The sequence below is a fragment of the Corvus moneduloides genome, chromosome 8, assembly GCF_009650955.1.
Source record: "Corvus moneduloides isolate bCorMon1 chromosome 8, bCorMon1.pri, whole genome shotgun sequence".
Classification (NCBI taxonomy): domain Eukaryota; kingdom Metazoa; phylum Chordata; class Aves; order Passeriformes; family Corvidae; genus Corvus; species Corvus moneduloides.
The window spans coordinates 29,632,534-29,656,284 of record NC_045483.1 but is presented as its reverse complement, the minus strand read 5'-3'; the positions used below and the strand labels follow the sequence as shown (position 1 = coordinate 29,656,284).

The window sequence follows — 23,751 nt, the reverse complement described above, 5'->3', positions numbered from 1 at the left end:
AAAAATACTAATTTAATAGTAAGTGGGGCTAGGTTGATTTTAAAAATTATTATTATTTTTTTAGATGACAGTGTAACTTTACATTTCTTTGAAAAATCCCAGTGCAAAGCTTTACACATTTACAGATGGGTATTTAATTGAAAAATTTCTCTGAAATTCCTTAGTGTTACTTGTTAGGAGCTTTGCCCTATGGCATTTTTATGTTTAAGCTTTCGTTTCAATAGCTCAAATTTTCTTCTGAGGATGGAGGAATGTGAGCAAGACACCAATATCAGTCTATTTTAGTAGTTAACGTTAGTAGCTATAAAATTGTGGAATGTCTCCCTCCAACTCTTTTTGCAGCCAGAACATCTGGATACAATGCACGCTGTAGATGGTATATAAGAGGAGTGCAAGTTCCAGCCAGACTGCACTGCTTACATAAATACAGAATGTTAGTTAAATCTTTGCCATGTATAAGGGCTTTTGGGCAGACAGAAATAAGTTGTTGGCTGGAGATACTCGGGAGCAGGGCCAACTTCCATCCTTTTTACTCCTGGTGGGCAACACACAGTAACCCAGTGACCCCAGGAGTGCTTTCGTGAACAACCTCAAGTAGACCTAGTATAATCTGTTTCAATGAATACATCCAGGAAGTCAGATCCTAATTCTTTATGTTGTCATACTATTAGCTGTAAGTGTTGTAATTTAATTTAATAATGTTTTGCATTTCCCAAGCAGGAGGAGGAAGACTCAGATGAGGACCATTCTCAAAGCAGCCACGAGTTATCGTCTGGTCCAATGTCTTGCTTCCCTGTTGAAGAGCACCTGTGTTACTCTCAGGAGGAGAGTGAGCCTGTACATATTTCACCTCTCGATGAAAAGAAAGTTTACAGGCAGACAGCCTTGTCTATGTCCAATTTACATGAGGCAACAATGTAAGTTCTCTCTTTTTTTTCTCCAAATGTTTTAAAACATTTCATGTAGACTTTGTAAGTGAAATATGAGCCATACCTGTTGCATAAGAATATTGTATACCAAAGGAGTGATTCAGTGTTTTCTTATGGGAGAAGGAGATTCATTGTTTGGGCAGCATACCTGTGCTTTGAGCTGTTTATTCAAAAAGCTTTGTGCCAGGAAGAGAAAGGTAACTTGTTGAAGATTGTGCCTTCCAGGAACAGATATGTTCTCAAAGATTAGGGGATGGTATCTTTCTTTTGTGTTTTGATTGGGAGGTCTTAGATGCATAAATGAAGCTAACTAGAGTCTAACACAATTGAGAGTAAATAAAAATTACTTAGATTTCTATGTAACTCAACTATGTGTGCAATAGTTTGCTCATAAATAGTGGGAAGATATTTTCCATGCATTTTGTTACTATGCAAAAAAAAAAAAAATTACCAGGAGCAAATGTCATAACAGAATTCTTTCTTTGCTTAAAATCCTTTTTCTCTGAACACTAGCTAAAACATGGCCTCCAAAAATGATGCTTCTGGGTACCACTAGCCTTTCCACTGTATCACAGTAATGATTGGGAACAGCTGCAAACAGGAGCAGGGCTTGGATGTTGACTTTAATTCAGTTACAGTATTTCCTCCTGTGAGATGCTGAGCCTGTCAGCTCCATTAATTCCACAGAGAATTAAAGCCACTAGCACGACTCGGTCCTAAATGCTTCTCCTCCCCTGTAGACCAGAGTCTCTGCCTTCACTTTATTAGAAGGGCTGGAATACCAGTAAAACGGAAGGAGCACAGCTGTGTGTGGAGTGTGGTGGAATGTCTCAGGGCTCTGGTCAGTGCCTGCCATGGCCCCAGAGCAGAAACTCTTTGCTACCCAAATCCAAGGCTTTTACAATCCTTCCAAGCAAAATGGGGCTTCATGTTCTTGTCTCTGTTTCACAGGCCTGTTCTGCTCGAACATCTCAGAGAAACAAGAGCTGATAAGAAGAGACTTCGCAAGGCTCTTCGAGAGTTTGAGGAGCAGTTCTACAAACAGACAGGAAGGTAACTCAGCAGCTCAACAGAGCCCTCTCTTACCCCATTTGGGTCCTGGGCAGGGGTGTTTGTCTCTGCGAGGGTGAGCTGGCCAAAGGGGCTTGCGCACCTAAGGGCTGGAAAATACCCTGGAGCTGTCTGGTCTCTGGAGATGTCCATCTGTCTCCCTGCTTAGTCCCTTCAGAATGTGGTCATCCGTGAGGAAAGCCTGGATTTGGGGATCTTTCAGGACACGCCTGCAGTGGGTATAAACCCTACCCCAGCACAGGATATTCCCTGAGCTGAAGGGAGGCTGCTAAAAGACTCTTTCTGAGGATGTCAGTCTGCAGGGAATACACTTGGCAGTTGGGCCATTTTTGAACAGGAGATTTTAAAAACAGAAGCCTCTGTTTCTTTTACCCAGAATAAATACTGGCCATTTTTCACTCTGTTTTTCCTCCTCTTCATTTGGCAAACCTTTTTTGTTGAAAACCGTGGAGGATATGGGCACGGATAACAGTGGTAACTGGTAACAGTTTTCAAAGCACTGTTATGATTTCTCTGCATATTTGAGATTCAAGTAGTTATGCTTCCACAGCTGTCAAGAAAGTTGTCTTGTATATGAAAACTCAGTATTTTAAATATTATTTTATTTCTGTATATTAGAGCTTTTTGGCCCTGTCAAATTATCTTTAGTCATTTAAAGTCAGTAAAAAAAAATCCAATCCTTATCAGTTGTTGCAGAATTAATTTTTAAGACTGTTTCTCTTCTTACTCATAGAAAGTGATGGTGCTTTTATTTGCTTTTCATAGGAGTCCTCAGAAAGAAGATCGGGTGCCAATGGCTGAGGAATACTCTGAATACAAGCACACAAAAGCCAAAATCAGGCTCCTGGAGGTTCTCATCAGTAAGCATGATATTTCCAAAACGATTTGAAGTGAATGCAATGCTGTGATATTATTCTCTAGGGAAAAAAAAAAAAAATCCAAACAAACAAACAAATGTTGAAAAAGAGAAAGTAATTTTACAGGTCTTGGTCTGCTGCACAATTATTTGACACACTGAGATTTTTGATGCACTTTACCAATTATAATAGCTGGGATGAGAGAGGACAGCAATATGCAAGAATATTAAGCATGGGTGAGTGGACTATAGTATATATTTTTCCTTTTGAAAAAGCTTTGAAGTGCACTGTGAGAATGTTAAGAAATTAAAAGGACATTGAAGTAATGTAGATTCTCAGTTTTACCTGCTCCAAAAGTGTGAGGAAGTGCTCTACAGGTTTTTAGTACTTCTTAGTACATGATAATGTGCTACACTTCGTTTCCAGAATTAACATGCACTATAATTAATTAGTAATGTTGGCTCTCAAGGTCTTGATTCACTAGATTAAAAGAAATGACTTGAAGTGAGTGAAGGAAAAACTCGGAACATACTCTAGCTTTCAAGACAAAGTTGCCATTCAATTCCAGTGGCTTCAAAGAAAGGTGCACAGGAAGAACCAGTGCCAGGGCTGGGAGTAGAGCAGACTGATGCTGCTTATGCAAGAAAAGGCCAGAACACAACTGCCACATGGAACTATTTTATGTTTTAGAAATGAGAGAAAGTGCTTGACTAAATGAAATAGCTACAGGTTGCTGAGAAGAGATAGAACAGAGGTACTGGCTGCTGTCCTTTTCAGTTGTTCACAGAACCTGGCTCACAGAACTTAAAAGTCAGTAAAAATAGATCAACTGCGTGCTAGTTTTGATTTCTCTATGAACCTTTGCACTTTGGTTTGCCTGACGCTATAACATTCGCTTCTCTAACTACCAAAGCTTGTTTAGCGCATGCACTTTGTAAAATGTTGAAGTACTTCTTGTGTTATAAATTGCCACATATATATATAAAAACAGGACTAGATTACTGCATTATGCTAAGATATTTTGGATAGATGAAGTACATGGTATATAAGTGAGTGTCACAGTTAACTGATGAGGACTGCTAAACTTCTTGTTTACTGAAAATAAGGTTATAAATAGTTATTTTTCCATTGGAATTACGCATCTTTCTTAACTTTCAGAGCACCACACTTCGTAATATTAAGGAGAATTGTCACTGTTTGTGATAGGCCATTGGTGTGAAAAGTGGACTAGTAATACAAGGACTATCAGCAGGTTTTGTACTAGAAATGAAAAGCAGGGATTCTGGGAAATACCTAGCCCAGACAGAAAGGAGGGAAGAATTACTTAGAGAAGAAAAAAAAAAGGGGAGCGGAACCAGTTGAATCGTGTTTAGTGTTTTGCTCTACCTGCCATTTTGTATTGACCACATAGTATAAGCAACCTGTTTTCTATCTTGGTAAGAAGATTTTGATTTTATAAAGCCTATTATGTACCATGTTTGTATTTATGTATGTAATGGCATGATTTGGAAGATGTACACATCTTCAAGTAGTTTGGAGGAAAAAATATGAACACTAAAAAAAGGAATTTTTTATTTTGCAGCTATTTGTTGTTTCAGTGTACTGACTTAATAATTTATAACTTAACTTTTATGAATCAGAAATGGTCTTCATAAATCTGTTTTAATTAAAGTCATCTAGAGCAACAGGAACAGATACAGAGCTATTTGAAGTTTACAAACTACATCTTTGATAAGGGAAAATGATTTAATGACATATGTATACAATTGATATTAAAATGTAATCTATATATTCTATATGATTGTATAATATTTTATACAATGGTACAAATAAAATATTTTTCTATTATATTTATTATGTCAAGACACAGTTTCTGTTTTCAGTTAGCTAATATAAATAACATAAATAACACTGTCAAACAACACGTTGGAAGTGCTGACATTTCTAGGCTCTGAAATTCAAATCATGCTGCAATTACAACCTTTCATGCTCTTCAGTTATCCCAGTACTTGTTCAGTAGTTAAAATGAATGCATATTTAAACACCATTTATAAGCCGTTATTTTTATTTCGCTAAAGCAGTTTATATAGGATTTTGTTATGTTTGGCAAGAAACAGAAAACAATTTTTGCAGCATCTAGGTATAAATGGTTGCCAGAAGGAAATCCAGGATTTCTAATCATTTAAAGCATTGGGGGAACAGAAGGGAGAGAGGGAGAGAAGAAGTACTAAGAAGGCTATTGGAGATTTTGAAGACTGGTGGTTGCTTTTGGTGACAGCGGCATGTGCATGCTTCCGACAGAACCCTCTGACTATGGAAATGGGCAACAGAGGTTTGAAGGCTCCTAAGGAAGGAGGGAAGTTTTAGCGTCCAACACTGATATTGCAGGTCTTGCAGCTGGGATCTTTCTTTGCATTTGCAGTAGACAAGCTCATTAGCTGGTGACCAGTAATTTCTGCAACTGTGCCAAGGGAGAGATCCACAGGATCAGTGTAAATTACTTCCAAAATAACATCCTGGGCATGATGGTAAACCATGACCCCGTCTTCTTCATCACAGGTCAGAAATTTGTTATCTTTTATATTTAGCTGAGGAAGGCGCTGCTTACAGAACTCGTCTCCTGGTGACCCCACGGGGGCGATCACGAGGATGACGTAGTGGTAGGCTGTGTACATGCAGTAGAAGTCTCCAAAGTACAAGTTAGTATTTGGGTTGAAGAGTTTTTCAGCTGCAATCTCATACCTGTATCTTCCATAGGGTGAATCTTGGGGTGGCTTCCCAGTGTTAAACTCAGTGTTGCAGCTAAAGAAGATGCCTTCCAGCTTCCCACTGATTGGAGAGCCATGGCTGCCACTGTTATCCTTAACAGAGGGCTGCATAGCATTCCCATGATGCTCTCTACAAATGAAGGACTGGTATTGATTATTTTGTAACACATGGTAAAGAAAAAGTGGGAAGTTAGGACATCATGCTGTTTGGAAATAGGACTGGAGGGACACAAAGGAAAACCATTAAACTGAAGGCTGTGGTTAGTGTCATGGTCTTAAGACCAAGAAAATCAAGTGACATCAGACTTGGGAAGAGTGAGAATCACTCCTGCTCAAGGGGAAAATCTGCTTTTCTAGGCTGCCTTCTCTGTCAGCTGTCTGGGTATTACATGCAGGCGAAAAAAAGCACAAACAAAAAAGCCCCTAAACCACAGATATCTTTAATTAGCTGATTTGTTCAGTCTTACACTACATTTCTAACAATAAACATATGTTGAATATTGCAAGTCAGTCTCCATATGTTGAATATACTGTTAGTTAATATGTATTTTTAGCATAGGCAGTATATGGCTCATGTAGAAAACTGCCAGTGAAAGTTATTTCTGAAGGATGCTTTTCAGAGAGATAATAGGAAGGAATGTACTGTCTGCCACTGTCTTTTTTCTCCTCAAATGATCATTTCAATTCTAATTGGTCTACTGCTGACTTCAATCAGAGCAGAGCTGGGCACAGAGAATTAGGCAATTTGGTTAGTTTCCACTTTGGTTGGTATCCAGCTTCTGCAGTCGCTAATCCTAAGGCGAAAGAAAGACTAACTTTTTTTTTTTTTTTGCAAACTTAGCTCAATTTCATTCCAGTGAAAAGAAATGTACAATGCACAAGTGAATTTTTAAAACCCCAAATCCCAAAGTGCACTCAGCAGCATTAGACTGCTAAATTTAGGAGAACACTCCAAAACACCCTATCTAATCCTCCTTAGCACCTGAGATTTTACGTATAGCAGGGTGTTCCCCAGGACTTGTGCCCCACACATCTCTGGAAGTGCCCCAGTGGCAGCTTTGGCTCTCTTTGCACCTGCAACCACATGATACCTGAAAGGCAACCATCCCCTTTTGCAAGTCCTGCAAACACTGTATTTGCTAGGCACCCTTAGAACAATGCCTTTAAACTCACTGATATGACAGACTAAAAATGCATGAGGCTGTGGGGCTGGAGATTCTTATATCCTTCTCTTGCTTTGCTTTTACGTTTTTCTTTTTTTTCTTCTTTTCCTTATTTCCTTCTTTTAGGAGAGGGGAAACTACCCAAGAAAGACTGTTCTCTCTCTGCTTTTAACTTGCACCAGGTCCATGTAAAATGGTGCTGGTAGCAGTCAAAGCAAACAAACTCAGTGTGTGCGTACAAAACAGCTCTAAATCAATTCAATAATATCTCCAACTGTGATTATTTTTTTTCATTATTTGTAATCTCCTCAGCAGCACATCTTTATTTTACTCTAAGATACATTTCAAAAGTTTTCTGGGCCATTCAAATACTACCTAGTTTTGCCTCAAGCCCTATTTCATATGCCATTGATTGGAGTGGGGGGTATAATCAGTATTTTATGACTGAAGAGATTACTAGGGAGAGAAAAACAAAAAACCAAAACCAAAAAAAAAAAAAAAAAAAAAAAAAAAAAAAAAAAGTTGAATGAACTTAAATAACCACCTGGAACCTCGGCAAACTGAAAAGTCAGGCTTCCTTCTGAGAAAGTCTGTTCCATTTCTGTGGCAAGATACTGACATCCAGTGGCCAATTAGGCTAATTATAGGTCACCCTTTCAGGGGATCTGAGCTGCTTTGTGGCACTCCCAGCCCAGGTAAGCTGCAGTGACACGAACACCCCTTCTGAGCTCACATCTCAAACCCTCCATTTAGGGGCTGCTCCTTTAGCACCGGGAACAGCTGCCTGCATGCCGATGCTACCAGAGCTTTTCCAGGCTGGGTACTAGTGATGACACCACAGAGACCATTGGCAGGCATGCTGACAAGGAATTTTCCCTAATAGGAAGCATGTGGTTAGGGTTTTTAACATAACATGCAGAAGGGTGTTTTGTGGAAGGATTAGCCCTTGTGACTGTATTAGCCAATTTCCAATCAAAAGAGGTAACCACCAGCCAGTTACTGGTAGTGTAGCTTCCCACTGGCCTGGTAAAACACAGCTTTTTGTCTCCAGCTCACTGAAACAAACTCTTCTCTATTGGTGTCGAACCAAGAAAGACCTTAACAGGAAGAAGGGGAAAAGATACAGTGTGCAATCAATTAGAGTCACATTTGGCAGAACAAAGCCAAACCCACAGCTATAAATGCACCTCAGTGGCAATTTTCAGCACTAATGAACACAAAGGCAGATACACTATGATTATACAGCTGAAAACAACGCAACAAGAGAATCAAAACAGCACAGGCATTTCCCTTCTGTGGTATGTGGTATCTAGCCCAGGACGGCAGCAGTGGTTTATGAAGTCCTCAAAGAGCCTCAACAACTGCAATTCATTCTCTACCTCCACTGAGTTTTGCACTCACTTTGAGTTTTTGTCACTATGTGCAATAAAATAATCCTTCCAAAACACAGAAGGGGAAGAGCAAGCCCATGCCCTGCAATATACAATACACTCTTGGAATAAATCAGATACCCATGAGTACAAAGTAGGAATGTTGCCAAGGATGGTGGAGTCTGTTCTTTGAAGCTGAATTGCCTGGAGTTGTTTTAAAACCTTTCCATTCTAGGCAGGTACTAGTGTGACACTCACAGAAAACTGAAATTACATGGCCCAGCAGGAGCCCCATCTCCTGATGAATATTAAAGGATAGTCAGTGCAGCAGCCTTCCAACACACTGCTTACCTCTCATCCATGTTCTTCTAACAGGGGAAGGTTACCCTGTGTGGCTGCTCCTGCTCACTCAACACATGAGCTTTGACCCCTTCTATCAAAAAGTCTGCTTTTCTCTTGTACTGACACTTCTGGCCGTGTGTGGGAGAGCACACTGGGTCTCCAACAGGAACAGGGAACCTACCTCCAGCTCTCCTGCTTTTTCATTCCAACTGAAGCATGGTGTTGCAACACCGTCTAAACATCACTCCCTCTCCCTCCTCCCATGATCTATAAATTAACATTCAGATTGCAGAGTCTATATAATTGCATTTGGCTATGGAAATGAGATGGTTGTACGTGGAGAGCAAATATTTGAGATGGAACTCATGCAGGCAAATGCCTATGCACACCATTGTACACTCCCACTCTCAGTCACCTCACTCGCAATTTCTCAGTACAATAGAAATATTTGGCTACTAAACTATCCATTATGATTACAGATACTTTAATCAGGCTGGAGGCCCTATGAGTACCTCAGTTTCTGTTTCAAAACACAGACTTTTTTTGCCTAATGGAAGTTCTGCTTTAAGCAAGGTAAAAGAAATGAGTTGTATTTTATTCTTTGCTTTCTGAATGGGCTATAAAGCATACAGACATTCTGCCCTAGCTTTAGCACAGCTGTCTCCATTTACCTATTTTCATTACTCCGCTAATTTGCCAAAGGACTATGTTTAGTTTCTTACCTGATATAATCAAAGTATTCTTTGTGCTGATTCCGATAAAAAACAGACAGTTTGAGCATACGGCCTGCAATCACTTCAGCTTTTTCCAATAGCTGTGTTAGGTGAACTTTTGAATAATCTGGAAAGGAAAGACAAACTGCTAGCACAGGGGGCAGGAAAAACCACAACACTCTCCAAAAGCCACAGAGACATGCAGGCTGAAAATTGGGAACTGAGTCTTACTGAGTAATACACATCACATAATGCCCCCAGTTTTCAACAGTGGCAACAAGCAAATCAAAGGGCAGGAGCAGGCATTTGTGATTCTCCCCACTCCTTCCCCCATGAAGACTCTGCAAGCCTACAGCAACTTTCAGCTCAGGAATTCCTATGCTAGAGCTGGTTTCCCTCTATTTGGGACTGCAGCAGAGCTCAGGACTGCCCTCTCTGGCTCCTATCAGTTGACAAACTGCTACAACATACCTCGTTGTGAGCCAACAACCAATGACAGAATGAACAAAGATTGTTCAGGAACCAGCTTAAATGGCTTCCCAACCAACATGGGATTCATACTGAGCTTGCCTCAAGTCTTCAGCTTTCAGACAGGCATGCACAGTGGCAGCAGATCATGAGCATTCAAAGGAAGCCTTATAAATCAAAGGCAGGCCAAAGTGACCCTTGGGACGGGGTGTGGATGGTGCTGAGGCTTTGCAGCATGCAGAGAAGACAGAGCAGCAGAATGTCTTAAGCTGTCAGGGAGCTGCTGTTCTACCTTTTCCCCACAGGTGCTGGTAGCCAGCAACAGGCACACAAGTGGCCCTTTCCTAGCCTGGGACAAGCAGTGGTGCTAGGCACAGCACTTTGGGACAGCCAAGTTTTGCGTAAGAAAAGGGCAGTCCAGCTGCCTCTGCTTGATGTGCAAACCTTGGCACAGACAAAGCCTAAAGTTCGAATTCCAGTCTCCAGGGGTGACTGTTAAAGGCTACCAGCACAGTTGGCACTGGCAGGTGAGCAGCCCAGCCTGGCAGCAGAGCCAGCATTCATTGACTCCAGCCTGTGGAGATCCCTCAGCAATGTTACCTGCGGTGCAGAACTCGATGATTTCACTCCACTCCGAGACGACGTAATCGCCATCGACCTGCTTGGAGGCCGTCTGCACTGCTACCGTGTACTCTGTCCTGGGGCTCAGGAACCAGTGCCCGCGCACGGTCATGGGCAGAGGAACAGCTTTGGCCACCAGCTTCGTGGGTACATCCTGACACAAACGGAAGGACAGAACGACACACGAGTCAGCAGTGCAGCCAAACCAATCTGCCACCCCTTCCTCCACTGTTTTTGCAGTGTAGTCCCCAGCCCCAGGCTCTTCTCTGCAAACCCGAGTTACTGCCCACAGTTTGTTGGTGCAGCAAAGTGAGCAGGGGCAGAGGACAGTGGTGTAAGGCCTGTTCTAAGAGACATGGGGATACCTTGTATGTACAAATTAATGATTTGTTCAGTGACTGTAGCATAACACTATTATATATAGCCCTAATAAATAATTCAGACTAGGGCCTTTCATGCTTAAGCATGCAAACAAAAAAAGCATGCTACAAAGAACAAAGGTATCTTAATTTAAGAGCTTCTTGTGCTCTCATTGTTTTCTTTCAGCCAACATAAACAAAATTCCTCCTGCTGTCAATCAGTCCATCTACACTGCTGCTGCTATCTTCCAAACTAAATATCAACAGAGAAAATTAAAGACATTGCAGAGTAACTACAGCTGGTTTACATCTATCAAAATACCTTTCTGTACAGGAATAGCCAGAAGAAGCCAAACATCTTGTGCCTATCACTGAACCTCTTGCTTCCTCCCCCACTGCCCTTTCAGATCCTCTGTTTTGCTCTTCCAATATATCATAGCCCCAGGATGCAACATAGAAAAATAGCTGCTTGTTGGAATTGAAATAGTTGATTTCTACAGTACCAAAGACTTTGGTACATACCACCAAGAGACAGAAAAAATTGAAGAACTGGACAGTCTATGCTAAAACTGTGGGTGAAAGGACTCAGGATGGACTTGAATGATTCTCTGTAGTGTACCTGAGGAGCTGAGATAGAATGAGAAATATTTATTATTGAATATTCACCAGTAATAACAGAACAGTAAGATGGCTGCCATGTGAAAAGTGGGCACTTAAAATGACATCCATAACTGCCCACCTATAAATACCAGTCCATGATCATCTACCTATGAATACAAGCATAGCAGTCCTTTAAGGAAAAAAGGAATAGAAGAGAGATGTTTTCTGGTCATGATCTCTAAGCAAGGTCTGAAGGATTTTTTTCCTTGTCTTCTATTATGGAAAAAGATCTTTCTCCTTTTGTTTACCTATCAACAAAAAATATTCTTCAGTTTCTGTATTAAGAAACTGTAAAATTAGCAGCTTGGGATATTACAAGAACTGATGTAATTGAGTGATAATCAAGGGTAAAATTTTGTTGTCATGATTTCTCTTTTGTCAATTCTCATTTAAATCAGATAATAGTTAGGAGAAAACTTTATCTGAAAAGGAGACAGTTCTGCATGCTACAATGAATAATATGTAGAGAAAAAGTACAAAGAAAAGAAAGGAAACAAATGACATTTAAAGCTACCACCCTGAAAGGCATCCCACTGGACTGAGTCTGCTACTGCTAAGGCAGCCAGCAGGTGCTACAGTTAACATCATTGGTCTTCCTGTCACCTCTTCTTTGGTTATGGTAAAAACAGCTTCCACCTGGGTCAGATCTCTGTGCTCACACCTCAGTGGTGGCTTTTCCCCCATTAATTTTGTCAGTTTTCATGTAACGTTAAAAGCCTTGTTGCCCCCAGGTGTCAAAGCCTTGCCTTCCAGCTGTGCATCAGGAACCTCTTTTAACTGTATCAAAAAAAGGGGATGTCTACCAAAAAGAAAAGGGTAGAAAGAAGCGGGCAGACCACCACATTAAACTGAGGGGTTTATGTCTTGCACAGCTGGAGAGGAGGAGCAGGTGTGCTGCTTCTCATAGCTCTAATCTTCTGGTTTTTATCTAAGCAAACACCTTTTTTTTTTTTAAAGGCCACTATACAGAGAAAATGTTCACATTGAGATCCCTCTGGGAATTCTCCACTTCTCCCTTTCACATCTCTTCTGCTCAGCTCTCATTCCTGGCTGATCCACCAAAGAAGTGCAAAGTAGGTACTATGCCAGCTCAAGGAGAGCCAGGATTCTGGAGTGGCAGATGGCTGCTCCACTAGCAGCACCTACCAGACAGCTCTAAAGGTACCTAGCTGGCAATAATTTCTAAGAACAGCCTGCAAGCTTTGAATAACTAAGCGTCAAGGTGTATGAGCCACCCTACTCTCCTTTTTGGGAAAAGAGGCACCTTTCAGTCTTCAACTTTCTCACATTTCATGTTACCCTTCTCTTTGCCAGGTCTGCTCATAGAACACATTTTGTGAACTCAGCACACCCAAATTCTAGTCCTAGTTTTGCTAAATATTTGAGCATTTTTCTTATTACATGGGAGTAGTCATATTTCCATATTTTAAAAAAGACAGGAGGTATACAAAATGAATTGAAAAGAAGATAAAATTTTATTACAGTTCTAGACTGTGCACACCACTACCAATACAAACCTTCTCCTTCACAGAGATGATGACAATAGGCATAAATAATAAGACTTTATGCTCCCTAAGTATGCTGAATATACTTTATATATTTACCAACAGAAACAGTATTGAAAGGAGGAATCACTCACAGATGCTCTCCCAGGTACACAAGAAAACAAACAACTCCCTTTCCTGAGGAACAGCATGGATGTACCTATCACATTAAGTCTGTATCCCAAGTCACTTACAGCCCTCTGAGCAAACTGGTATTTAATGTTAATTCTGTGTAAGTTAGAAAATGAGCTGGTCCTTTGGGTTATCACCTGTGAGAGAGATGGGCACTTGTAGTGCTTTACCCTACCTGTAAGCTATGTAAGGATGAATTCTCCTTGGACAGCCATCTTCAGGGTGCTGGATGACTCCTAGGAGTAAATCCCAATGCTCTTTTTTATATCTAGGCAGTAGGGCTCACTCTTTTCTCTCTAAAAAGCTCTGCTAGGAGAAAGGGCAGTGCTGTCCCTCACCTTCACGCAAAAGCTTTGTTAGGAAGTCAACGGATGGGTGGGGACTGAAGTCCCTGCTGTGAGGACTCAGCCCCGAGTGCTGCAGCTGCTGGGATATCAGCTCCTGCTGCTGAGCTTCAGCTGGGAAACTCCTACGGCCGACCTTAGAGGGAGGAAGGATGCTTGTCTCTAACCACACCTGGGCTATGCATTTGGAATTTGAGCATTTCAATTATCAACAAAAGTTCGTTCTAGAAGGTGTGTTAAAAACTGCTTAGTACAAAAGATGCATGAAAGCAAACACTCAAGTGCTGTGGCACAGAGTTGGAGTATTCAGTCTGTGCTTCACTACTGACCACCCTCTCTGCTCTCTGGATCTCTGTCATTCAGGCTTGGGAATAAAACCACCCAAAAATTACGCAAAAAAAATCTTAACCAATGCACTAACGAAATTAGTAGCAAGCAATTTTTAGTTAATTCTGACAAGACATCCAACTTATTAATAATTTTAATTGGTAGATTTTAATCTCCTGTTCTTACAAAACCAATGACCTCTGTCCTTTGACTAAACATCACTGCACAGTAAAAAGCTAGGGAATTGCTGAGAAACACAAAATAAATCTAATAGCTTATCTTTATTATACTACAAATACAGTTTTCCCCATCCTCTCCATTTCAAGTCTAGTCTCATCACTGTGATAAAGATTTTGAAGTGTATGTGGTGTTTGCTCTACTAGGATGGCTCTAGTTTTCACAAAAATATATGTTCCAATTTTACACCAGTTTGCACATGAATGAAAAAACACGTAGAATAATAAAATGAGTGAAATTAAAGAGAATCCATCGCAGGAAGCATTTACATTAGAAGGTATATTTCTTCCTGCAGTGTAAAATGGGAATTTCAATTCAAAGGCTGTCAGTCCAAAATTAGTAAGAGTAAGGAAAAAGCAAACGTACCCTACTTTATTTGCTATTACAGTTAAAAATGGGGCATAATACATGCCTATTAGAACATTAGGTTTAGTAGTGCTTCACACACTGGTTCCTAGCAACTGCAACACCCTGGCCAAACGTGCAAAATTCTCAATTTCAAGCAATAGTAAGTGATTTTTTGCTACTCTTAATGCACATATTACTTAAAAAAAAAAAAAAAAAAAAAGTCAAATAAGAAAATTATACACCTGTTATTAACAGAAATCTCATGAAAAATACTCTCACAATAAAAACCCTCAGAGAAATTGGTGGGGGTATTTTCTGTTTATCCCACAGGCTTAGAAACCAACAGTTATTTAGGTGCTGATAAAATTACAGCCCTTGTATTTGTTTGGATGGCTGTTTGTACCTCGGCAAACCTTATCTTTTAGATAATGCCAACATTATTTTTAAGTTTGCAGAATGTTCTATCACATTCCATGTTTCTCTAGACATCTCAGTATTTCAACTGTTCTGAGGTCAAAGCAAATTTTGTTGGATTTGGTAAGTACAGATTCTGCAATGCCTTCAATATGTTCCTGCACCAGAGGCTTGAGGAAAGAGGCCAGATGAATATTCAGGTCACAGTGCTGAATGCTGCAAACTAGAATTGCTGGAAGCCTTCCTGAAGTGCATTAGAATTTGTGGCTCTTCTGTTGAAATGGCATGTGTTGCTCTCAGGAGTCTGTCACTGAACAAGGACAGGCAGAGAATACATACATTTTATAAATAATGATGAAAAACTAGTCAGGAATAAAAATGGCTGTCTTGCACTACATTGTCCAGGTTCCAAAGGTGCTTTGAAACGAAACAGAAAAGGTAATGTGCAGTTCTCTGCAAAACAAATGTATTTGTGTGTACATGCACATAGGCTGGAGACAGAAGGTACTTTTGAGTAAACCAAAATTCCATCAGATTAATCAAAACCCACCTTTGCTGGGTGTCCAGTTCCTGTTTTGCATGGCTTGGCTTTGAAAGGTTAATAAAACATGGAGATTCCTCTGTTTAAAATCAAGTATTTGTGCCCTGATTTTTTAATGAAAATTACCTTGTGTTTGAATTTGTTGGAATTCTTGTTTTCTTTCTTGTTGAGATCGATGAAGTAATGAGTAATGCGATCCTTGGATTTAGAATCCATGTCCCAAGAAATCTTGAAGGAATCACACGTGATGTTACTTATTTTGATGTTGTGTGGGACTGGAAGCTCCTCCATCTCTGCAATCCCACTATCTTGTGATTTATTCCCTGCATAGAAAATAAGCACGGTTCGTTCAGTGAAGGACCCATTTGAGCACCGTTTTGTGTGCTCCAGTACAAGCACATCCCTGAACAGCCTTTCTCAAAGGCTCACAGGGAGTACTCTGGAGCCAGTGAGGTACAATTAGGCAAGTCTGGATGTCAGTGATGGAAAGCATTGGAAAGGGATGAAATTTCTCAGGTGAATAAGCACTAATAACATGTAAGCAGGGTGCACAGAGTGGCTGGCATCACCACCTATGTGTGTTTGCAGGCTGACAGTACAAACCAGCTGAAGCTATCAAGTGCTCCAAGGTTCAGTTAAGAAGCCAGCAATGTCCACAGTTAACATCATGGCCCTATCCATATGTGTCAGCGAAATGAACACAAGCAGAAATCATATTCATCCTTAAACCATTTTTCAAGCACAAAGCACAGCCAATCTCTGCAAGGTTTATAGATGGTGGATGCATATGCACATATGTATACACATATTTCAAACAGCAACTCCTTTGAAATGAAACAATTAACATTTTGATGAGCCACAGCAAAAGGTACACACAAGCAAACTTCATTTTCTGTTCTTTATTCTTCTCGTTTTCCCAGCTGAGACCCTGCAGTTTTCTTGGAAAGTTCTTTTTTAATGTCTCTAAGTACATATGGGAGATGAACAAATGACCATTGACTCCAGAAAGAATCACTGGTTTTAAATTTAGGTCTCCCCTTAGTTCCCAAGGCAACTTTATAGCTCAGCATCCCGTGAACATTAGAACTCAGAAATTTTAGGTGTTCTTGCACTTACATAAGACCCAAGCTATAAGTGAACAAATAGAAAAAAACCCAGAAAGCTGAGAAAAAATACTGGGTAAAAAAGAAAAAAATCTCAATGATGTAAGAGAAAAAGTGAAGAAACAGAACAGAAAAAAAATGAATACTGAACATAGATAAGGAGAAAAAAAAAGCTAATGTCTATATGAGAAAGACATGGAAGCTCCCAAATTCTGGCCAGGTGAGGAAGAGGGGAAACTCATGCAAGGATGTGAGGCAATGCATTGTCAGAATTATTCATAGTCACACCTAATTATAGAAAAATATAGTATTTATACTTTCATCGTAACTGGTAAAAAAATGACAAAAAACTAAACTCAGACGTGTTTGGGCAGTAATAAAAGTAAAAAATTTACTTGGAAACATTAGGAACATTTCAGCTTCTCAACATACTCTGCCAAGGAATTATTCCAACCCTTCAATGCAGGAATATTACGGTTGGCCTGATTGTTCAAAATTCTCCTCATAGATATGTGAAGTTCAATCACAGAGTCTGCAAAATTCATAGATCTCCAGCTAGTATTGTGAATAATGTATTTTTACTGATGACTTCAAGAACTAATAAAACTATTTTTTATTTTTGTTTTATTTTATGCATTTACATCCAAAAGGTTGTCTCTTCTTCAAATATTCTATTGCTTTTTTTTTTTTTTCTTTTTCACCTAATACTGAAATCAGTTAGTTCATGGTCTTGCTCAAAATGCCCCCCTATTTGTGCCATACACAATGACATTTCCAACAGCTGCACTGGCTGCAACAGACTCAGAAATACCAGTCATTACTGAAAGCTTTCTCTTCATATGAAAGATGTGGTAAGTGCTTTTCCCAACATGACATTTCAGAAAGCCAGCAGGGAGAAAATGGCACTGCTTTCTTTTGCAAGCAATTTGTATTTGAAAGATGACTGAAAGCTCTGCCAGGTACACTGAAAAGGCTTCGTGTGATCAGCTCTTCCAAGAGTGAGGCTCTGTGTTTAAGCAGAACATGGAGAGTTGCTGCTGAGGTTCTCAGAGCTGGAGAGCTGGACAGACTGAGACCCCAGCACACTGAACACTGTATAACGTCCTAAACATACATGTAGCCAGGAAACCCAAGCCATAAATCCACAATTCCTTAATGTGCAAATTATTTGCCTAAAATGAGCTTCTGTGTTCCAAACCCAGCCAGGGTGGTTTAAGCCTCAGGGCACGTGCAAAGTAGGAATGACCATTCACACAAAGTAACAGAGAGAAGAAAACATTTTGGAGAACACCAATGGCAAAGAGCAAAAGTACTCCTGGAAATAGGTATTGTTTTCTGTGCATTTCTTGGTATTAAGATCTGGCACACATCTTCAGAAATCCGAACTCCCATTCCTTTCAATTTCCTTGCTTTTGAAGTGAAAAAATAGCTTAAGTAAATGTCAAGCAGAAAATCTCCGGATAATTCTTAGGGTTAGGGTAGGGGTTAGGGCTAGGATTAGGATTGAGAGAGTCAAAGAGCCTACAGCCCAGGAACACTAGGGCATGCCAAGGCCATCCTGGCAGGGTCCCAACATTGCTGCTCCTACATCTTTCTGGTCTGGACCATCCATGGTGCTGGGGTTAGGGTTAGGGTAGGTAGTGGTTAGGGGCAATTGTTAGGTAGCGGGTAGTGGTAGTGGCTATGGGTAGTGGCTGGATAGAAAATTAGGTGATACAACACACATATTTTAGGGGAAGTACAAAGACAACAAAGAAAACTAAGCACACCTAACGTGATAAGCACCTGAAGAACCTCCACGTCTAACACTGGCTTTTTTCCCAGGACTGAAAGTTTGCTACAGAAGAGAAAGCCCAGATTCAGTGGTAATTGCTCTGTTCATCCAAACCATGTCTGTCTCTGCTCAAGCACCTCAAGGCAGCCTCTAGGTTGCTGGTATCTTTTTATGGGTGGGTGAGACACCCAGAAGCCACTGAATTAATTGGGAAAGACAAAAGCACAGGGAAGCCCTGGTGATATCCCACAACCAGCGACTGGGAGGAAAGTCAGGGTAACCGTGGTGATGCCACTTCTGTGTCACCTCAATATCCCCCTCCACTGATGTAATTTCACTCATCTGAGCTGCTGTCACACAGAAGACGGTGCACCACGTGCTGGGTGTACTGTCTCTGGGAAGACACACAAGACATTAATCCCTGCAGTTACTTCTGCGAGGTGTCAGCTCCACGAAAACCTAGCAATGTGATAAGGGAAACGTGACTCAGGTTCGTGAGCCAGAAATAAGCAAGGCGAGACTGTACTCAGTACAAAATTAAAAGCTAATGCTAGATTCTTTATATATTCTGGGAAGATACCTGACAATCAAAAGATGTGTAGATGAGAATGAGAAGCAATTTCTGAGACCCTGAAATATGAGGTTTATATATATACAGATACCAACAGCACATGTAATAAATACACTAAAGGCCACACAATATTATAACACTAATCACTTTTTTTTTAAAAATCTCATCTTATTCAGATCTTAAAATGCACGCACTGGGGAAATCAGAATGCGGTTTTCTCAAGTTAACACTTTCAATACAATGAGAGTATTTAGCTATGGTATTTTGAAGTAGAAATGTTTGATGAGACAAGATCAGCTTCTTAAGAGCACACAGATACCATGACATAAGAAATCCTCTTATTAGATGTGAATGTTAACAACTGAGAACAACTCATTTACAAACAGGAACTCCCATAACATGAACAGAGAAACCCTTACACCTTCTGAAATACAAAAGTTTCTACCTTTTCTTGTCTTGATAATTCAGCTGATAGGTTATATATCAGATCTGTAAAATATTGTAATTACAGAAATCTGATACAGACTGACAATATTTAAGTGCTGTAATTGAGACTGAATTCTCCAATTTACTGAGAAGGTATTTAATTTCCTCAAAAATTCCATAGAAGGAAGAAAACTTCATTCTGTATAACCATCAAAAATGACAGGGAAGTGCCGGGAAATTACATATTTTCATACTTTAAATTTAACTAAGCAAAAATACAGCCTCATGTTTTTCTCCTGAGCTCTGGAATTAATGGCTCCCTGTCCAACTGCTGCTTATATAGAATTGTTTTACAGAGCCAGGACAATATGTCCTCACCAAGCAAATAATTAACCACAATACCAACAACGTCAATGATCATGGCAACACCTTGTTCAAGAGAGACACCGAAAGCACACAGAGCAAATACAAATGCAACGACATTCAAAAAATTATTAAATTGCTGCTGTTATTTGTTAGGCTGTGTATGTGCACTTCTCTAGGATAGCTATTCTATTTCAAAGCTCAGTCTTTTATCTGTAACCACAGAAGTAATGCTGATGTTTTGTTTGTGCCTCTTTTCATGTACAAAAAGAGGAGTGAAGAGTGTCAGACTCTTAAATATCTCTCTCTCCTCTCCCCCAGAATCCTGGCAAACTACCTCCCGACAGAGATTTTATATTTAGATAAGCATATTTAGGAATATTTTCTAAATAAGTAACCTTGTAAAACCAATTCCTAAATTAGATAAAGAGAGAATGCTTGACCCTAGAAATCCTGTTAGAGGGATAAACCCCTCTAAACCTTCTCCTCATTTCCTCCCCACTGTCTGATACTACTGTTGTGTATTTTCTAGTAAGAAATGTGCACTGTATCCAAAATTTTTAAAAATAGTTTCAAAAACAAAGCATTACTTAACTATAACATGAATATTTGTATTTACTGAGTGTTTTTGAAATGTTCATATACATTCAGATTCTCTTATCACTTGGTTTTAACGGCTTAATTTAGCTGTTTCCTGCTAGTCTAGGACATTGACTTCAGCAGGAATATTCCACATGCAAACGAAGAGAACACAACTGGACTCTGTGAGTAGAAATGTGCCTTCAGTACAGGCATCTTCTTCAGCTGAGAATGCCCCCAAAGTGTGCCCACATAAACAAAGCACTGAGCAATCTCTGGATTGCCTGGTTTCTGTGCTGAAAAATTTCTCTCAGCTCCTTACAAAGAACTCGATTCTTCCTCCTTCTCACATGGAGGATGAACGTACTCTACAAGTGGTGCCGTGATTCCGATTAGAGCAGCCCAATCTCTCACTCCTGCCATGACAGCGAGAGATGTGCGGGCTCAGTTCCCAGCGAGCAGGTCCCTCTCTCTCGCAGCCTGGTTCCTCAGTGCCAGCCTGAGGCCTGGCTCTGCAGGCAGCTCCCTGTGTCCCGGCAGCTCCCTGTATCCCGGCACCCCCTGTATCCCGGCAGCTCCCTGTGTCCCGGCACCCCCTGTATCCCGGCAGCTCCCTGTGTCCCGGCACCCCCTGTGTCCCGGCACCCCCTGTGTCCCGGCACCCCCTGTGTCCCGGCAGCTCCCTGTGTCCCGGCAGCTCCCTGTATCCCGGCACCCCCTGTGTCCCGGCAGCTCCCTGTATCCCGGCACCCCCTGTGTCCCGGCACCCCCTGTGTCCCGGCACCCCCTGTATCCCGGCACCCTCTGTGTCCCGGCACCCCCTGTGTCCCGGCACCCCCTGTGTCCCGGCAGCTCCCTGTGTCCCGGCACCCCCTGTGTCCCGGCACCCCCTGTGTCCCGGCAGCTCCCTGTGTCCCGGCAGCTCCCTGTGTCCCGGCACCCCCTGTGTCCTGGCACCCTCTGTGTCCCGGCAGCTCCCTGTGTCCCGGCACCCCCTGTGTCCCGGCACCCTCTGTGTCCCGGCACCCCCTGTGTCCCGGCAGCCCCTGTGTCCCGGCAGCTCCCTGTATCCCGGCACCCCCTGTATCCCGGCACCCCCTGTATCCCGGCACCCCCTGTGTCCCGGCAGCTCCCTGTGTCCCGGCAGCTCCCTGTATCCCGGCACCCCCTGTGTCCCGGTAGCTCCCTGTGTCCCGGCACCCCCTGTGTCCCGGCACCCCCTGTATCCCGGCAGCTCCCTGTGTCCCGGCACCCCCTGTATCCCGGCACCCCCTGTATCCCGGCACCCCCTGTGTCCCGGCAGCTCCCTGTGTCCCGGCACCCCCTGTATCCCGGCACCCCCTGTATCCCGGCACCCCCTGTATCCCGGCAGCTCCCTGTATCCCGGCAGCTCCCTGTATCCCGGCAGCTCCCTGTGTCCCGGCAGCTCCCTGTATCCCGGCAGCTCCCTGTATCCCGGCACCCCCTGTGTCCCGGCAGCTCCCTGTGTCCCGGCACCCCCTGTGTCCCGGCACCCCCTGTATCCCGGCAGCTCCCTGTGTCCCGGCACCCCCTGTATCCCGGCACCCCCTGTATCCCGGCACCCCCTGTGTCCCGGCAGCTCCCTGTGTCCCGGCACCCCCTGTGTCCCGGCACCCCCTGTGTCCCGGCAGCTCCCTGTGTCCCGGCAGCTCCCTGTATCCCGGCAGCTCCCTGTATCCCGGCACCCCCTGTATCCCGGCACCCCCTGTGTCCCGGCACCCCCTGTGTCCCGGCACCCCCTGTATCCCGGCACCCCCTGTGTCCTGGCACCCTCTGTGTCCCGGCACCCCCTGTATCCCGGCAGCTCCCTGTGTCCCGGCAGCTCCCTGTGTCCCGGCACCCCCTGTATCCCGGCACCCCCTGTATCCCGGCACCCTCTGTGTCCCGGCACCCCCTGTATCCCGGCAGCTCCCTGTATCCCGGCACCCCCTGTATCCCGGCAGCTCCCTGTGTCCCGGCAGCTCCCTGTATCCCGGCACCCCCTGTGTCCCGGCAGCTCCCTGTGTCCCGGCACCCCCTGTATCCCGGCACCCCCTGTGTCCCGGCACCCCCTGTGTCCCGGCACCCCCTGTATCCCGGCAGCTCCCTGTATCCCGGCACCCCCTGTGTCCCGGCACCCCCTGTATCCCGGCACCCCCTGTATCCCGGCACCCCCTGTGTCCCGGCAGCCCCTGTGTCCCGGCACCCCCTGTATCCCGGCACCCCCTGTGTCCCGGCACCCCCTGTATCCCGGCACCCCCTGTGTCCCGGCACCCCCTGTGTCCCGGCACCCCCTGTATCCCGGCACCCCCTGTGTCCCGGCACCCCCTGTATCCCGGCACCCCCTGTGTCCCGGCACCCCCTGTGTCCCGGCACCCCCTGTGTCCCGGCACCCCCTGTATCCCGGCACCCCCTGTGTCCCGGCACCCCCTGTGTCCCGGCACCCTCTGTGTCCCGGCAGCTCCCTGTGTCCCGGCACCCCCTGTATCCCGGCACCCCCTGTATCCCGGCACCCCCTGTGTCCCGGCACCCTCTGTGTCCCGGCACCCCCTGTATCCCGGCAGCTCCCTGTGTCCCGGCACCCCCTGTATCCCGGCACCCTCTGTGTCCCGGCACCCCCTGTGTCCCGGCACCCCCTGTGTCCCGGCAGCTCCCTGTATCCCGGCAGCTCCCTGTATCCCGGCACCCCCTGTATCCCGGCAGCTCCCTGTGTCCCGGCACCCCCTGTATCCCGGCACCCTCTGTGTCCCGGCACCCCCTGTATCCCGGCAGCTCCCTGTGTCCCGGCAGCTCCCTGTATCCCGGCACCCCCTGTGTCCCGGCACCCCCTGTGTCCCGGCACCCCCTGTGTCCCGGCACCCCCTGTATCCCGGCACCCTCTGTGTCCCGGCACCCTCTGTGTCCCGGCAGCTCCCTGTGTCCCGGCACCCCCTGTGTCCCGGCAGCTCCCTGTGTCCCGGCAGCTCCCTGTGTCCCGGCACCCCCTGTATCCCGGCACCCCCTGTATCCCGGCACCCTCTGTGTCCCGGCACCCCCTGTATCCCGGCACCCCCTGTGTCCCGGCAGCTCCCTGTGTCCCGGCAGCCCCTGTGTCCCGGCACCCCCTGTGTCCCGGCAGCTCCCTGTGTCCCGGCAGCTCCCTGTATCCCGGCACCCCCTGTGTCCCGGCACCCCCTGTATCCCGGCACCCCCTGTGTCCCGGCACCCCCTGTATCCCGGCAGCTCCCTGTATCCCGGCACCCCCTGTATCCCGGCAGCTCCCTGTGTCCCGGCAGCTCCCTGTGTCCCGGCAGCCCCTGTGTCCCGGCACCCCCTGTATCCCGGCACCCCCTGTGTCCCGGCACCCCCTGTATCCCGGCACCCCCTGTGTCCCGGCAGCTCCCTGTATCCCGGCAGCTCCCTGTATCCCGGCAGCTCCCTGTGTCCCGGCACCCCCTGTGTCCCGGCAGCTCCCTGTGTCCCGGCACCCCCTGTGTCCCGGCACCCCCTGTGTCCCGGCACCCCCGGTTTCCCGGCAGCTCCCTGTGTCCCGGCACCCTCTGTGTCCCGGCAGCTCCCTGTGTCCCGGCACCCCCTGTGTCCCGGCACCCCCTGTGTCCCGGCAGCTCCCTGTGTCCCGGCACCCCCTGTGTCCCGGCACCCCCTGTATCCCGGCAGCTCCCTGTGTCCCGGCACCCCCTGTATCCCGGCAGCCCCTGTGTCCCGGCAGCCCCTGTGTCCCGGCACC

General features: G+C 44.6%; 2 protein-coding genes across 3 annotated transcripts in view; one reads left to right on the top strand and one right to left on the bottom strand.

Annotated features, from left to right (window-relative positions):
* The window catches only part of FAM13C (family with sequence similarity 13 member C), a 115,453-nt gene extending 110,746 nt beyond the window's left edge, over window positions 1-4,707 (top strand). Inside the window, 3 exon segments of the mRNA XM_032115459.1 lie at window positions 718-917; window positions 1,881-1,982; window positions 2,766-4,707. Of these exon segments, the coding sequence (XP_031971350.1) occupies window positions 718-917; window positions 1,881-1,982; window positions 2,766-2,889 (426 nt within the window). The 3' untranslated portion in view covers window positions 2,890-4,707.
* The window catches only part of PHYHIPL (phytanoyl-CoA 2-hydroxylase interacting protein like), a 59,066-nt gene continuing 39,720 nt past the window's right edge, over window positions 4,406-23,751 (bottom strand). For both annotated transcript variants that reach the window (XM_032115464.1, XM_032115465.1), the window contains exons 2-5: window positions 15,335-15,531; window positions 10,282-10,456; window positions 9,223-9,340; window positions 4,406-5,755 (exon numbers count right to left, since the gene is read on the bottom strand). In XM_032115464.1, the coding sequence (XP_031971355.1) occupies window positions 5,221-5,755; window positions 9,223-9,340; window positions 10,282-10,456; window positions 15,335-15,531 (1,025 nt within the window). In that variant the 3' untranslated portion in view covers window positions 4,406-5,220. The remainder of the gene's footprint in view (window positions 5,756-9,222; window positions 9,341-10,281; window positions 10,457-15,334; window positions 15,532-23,751) is intronic.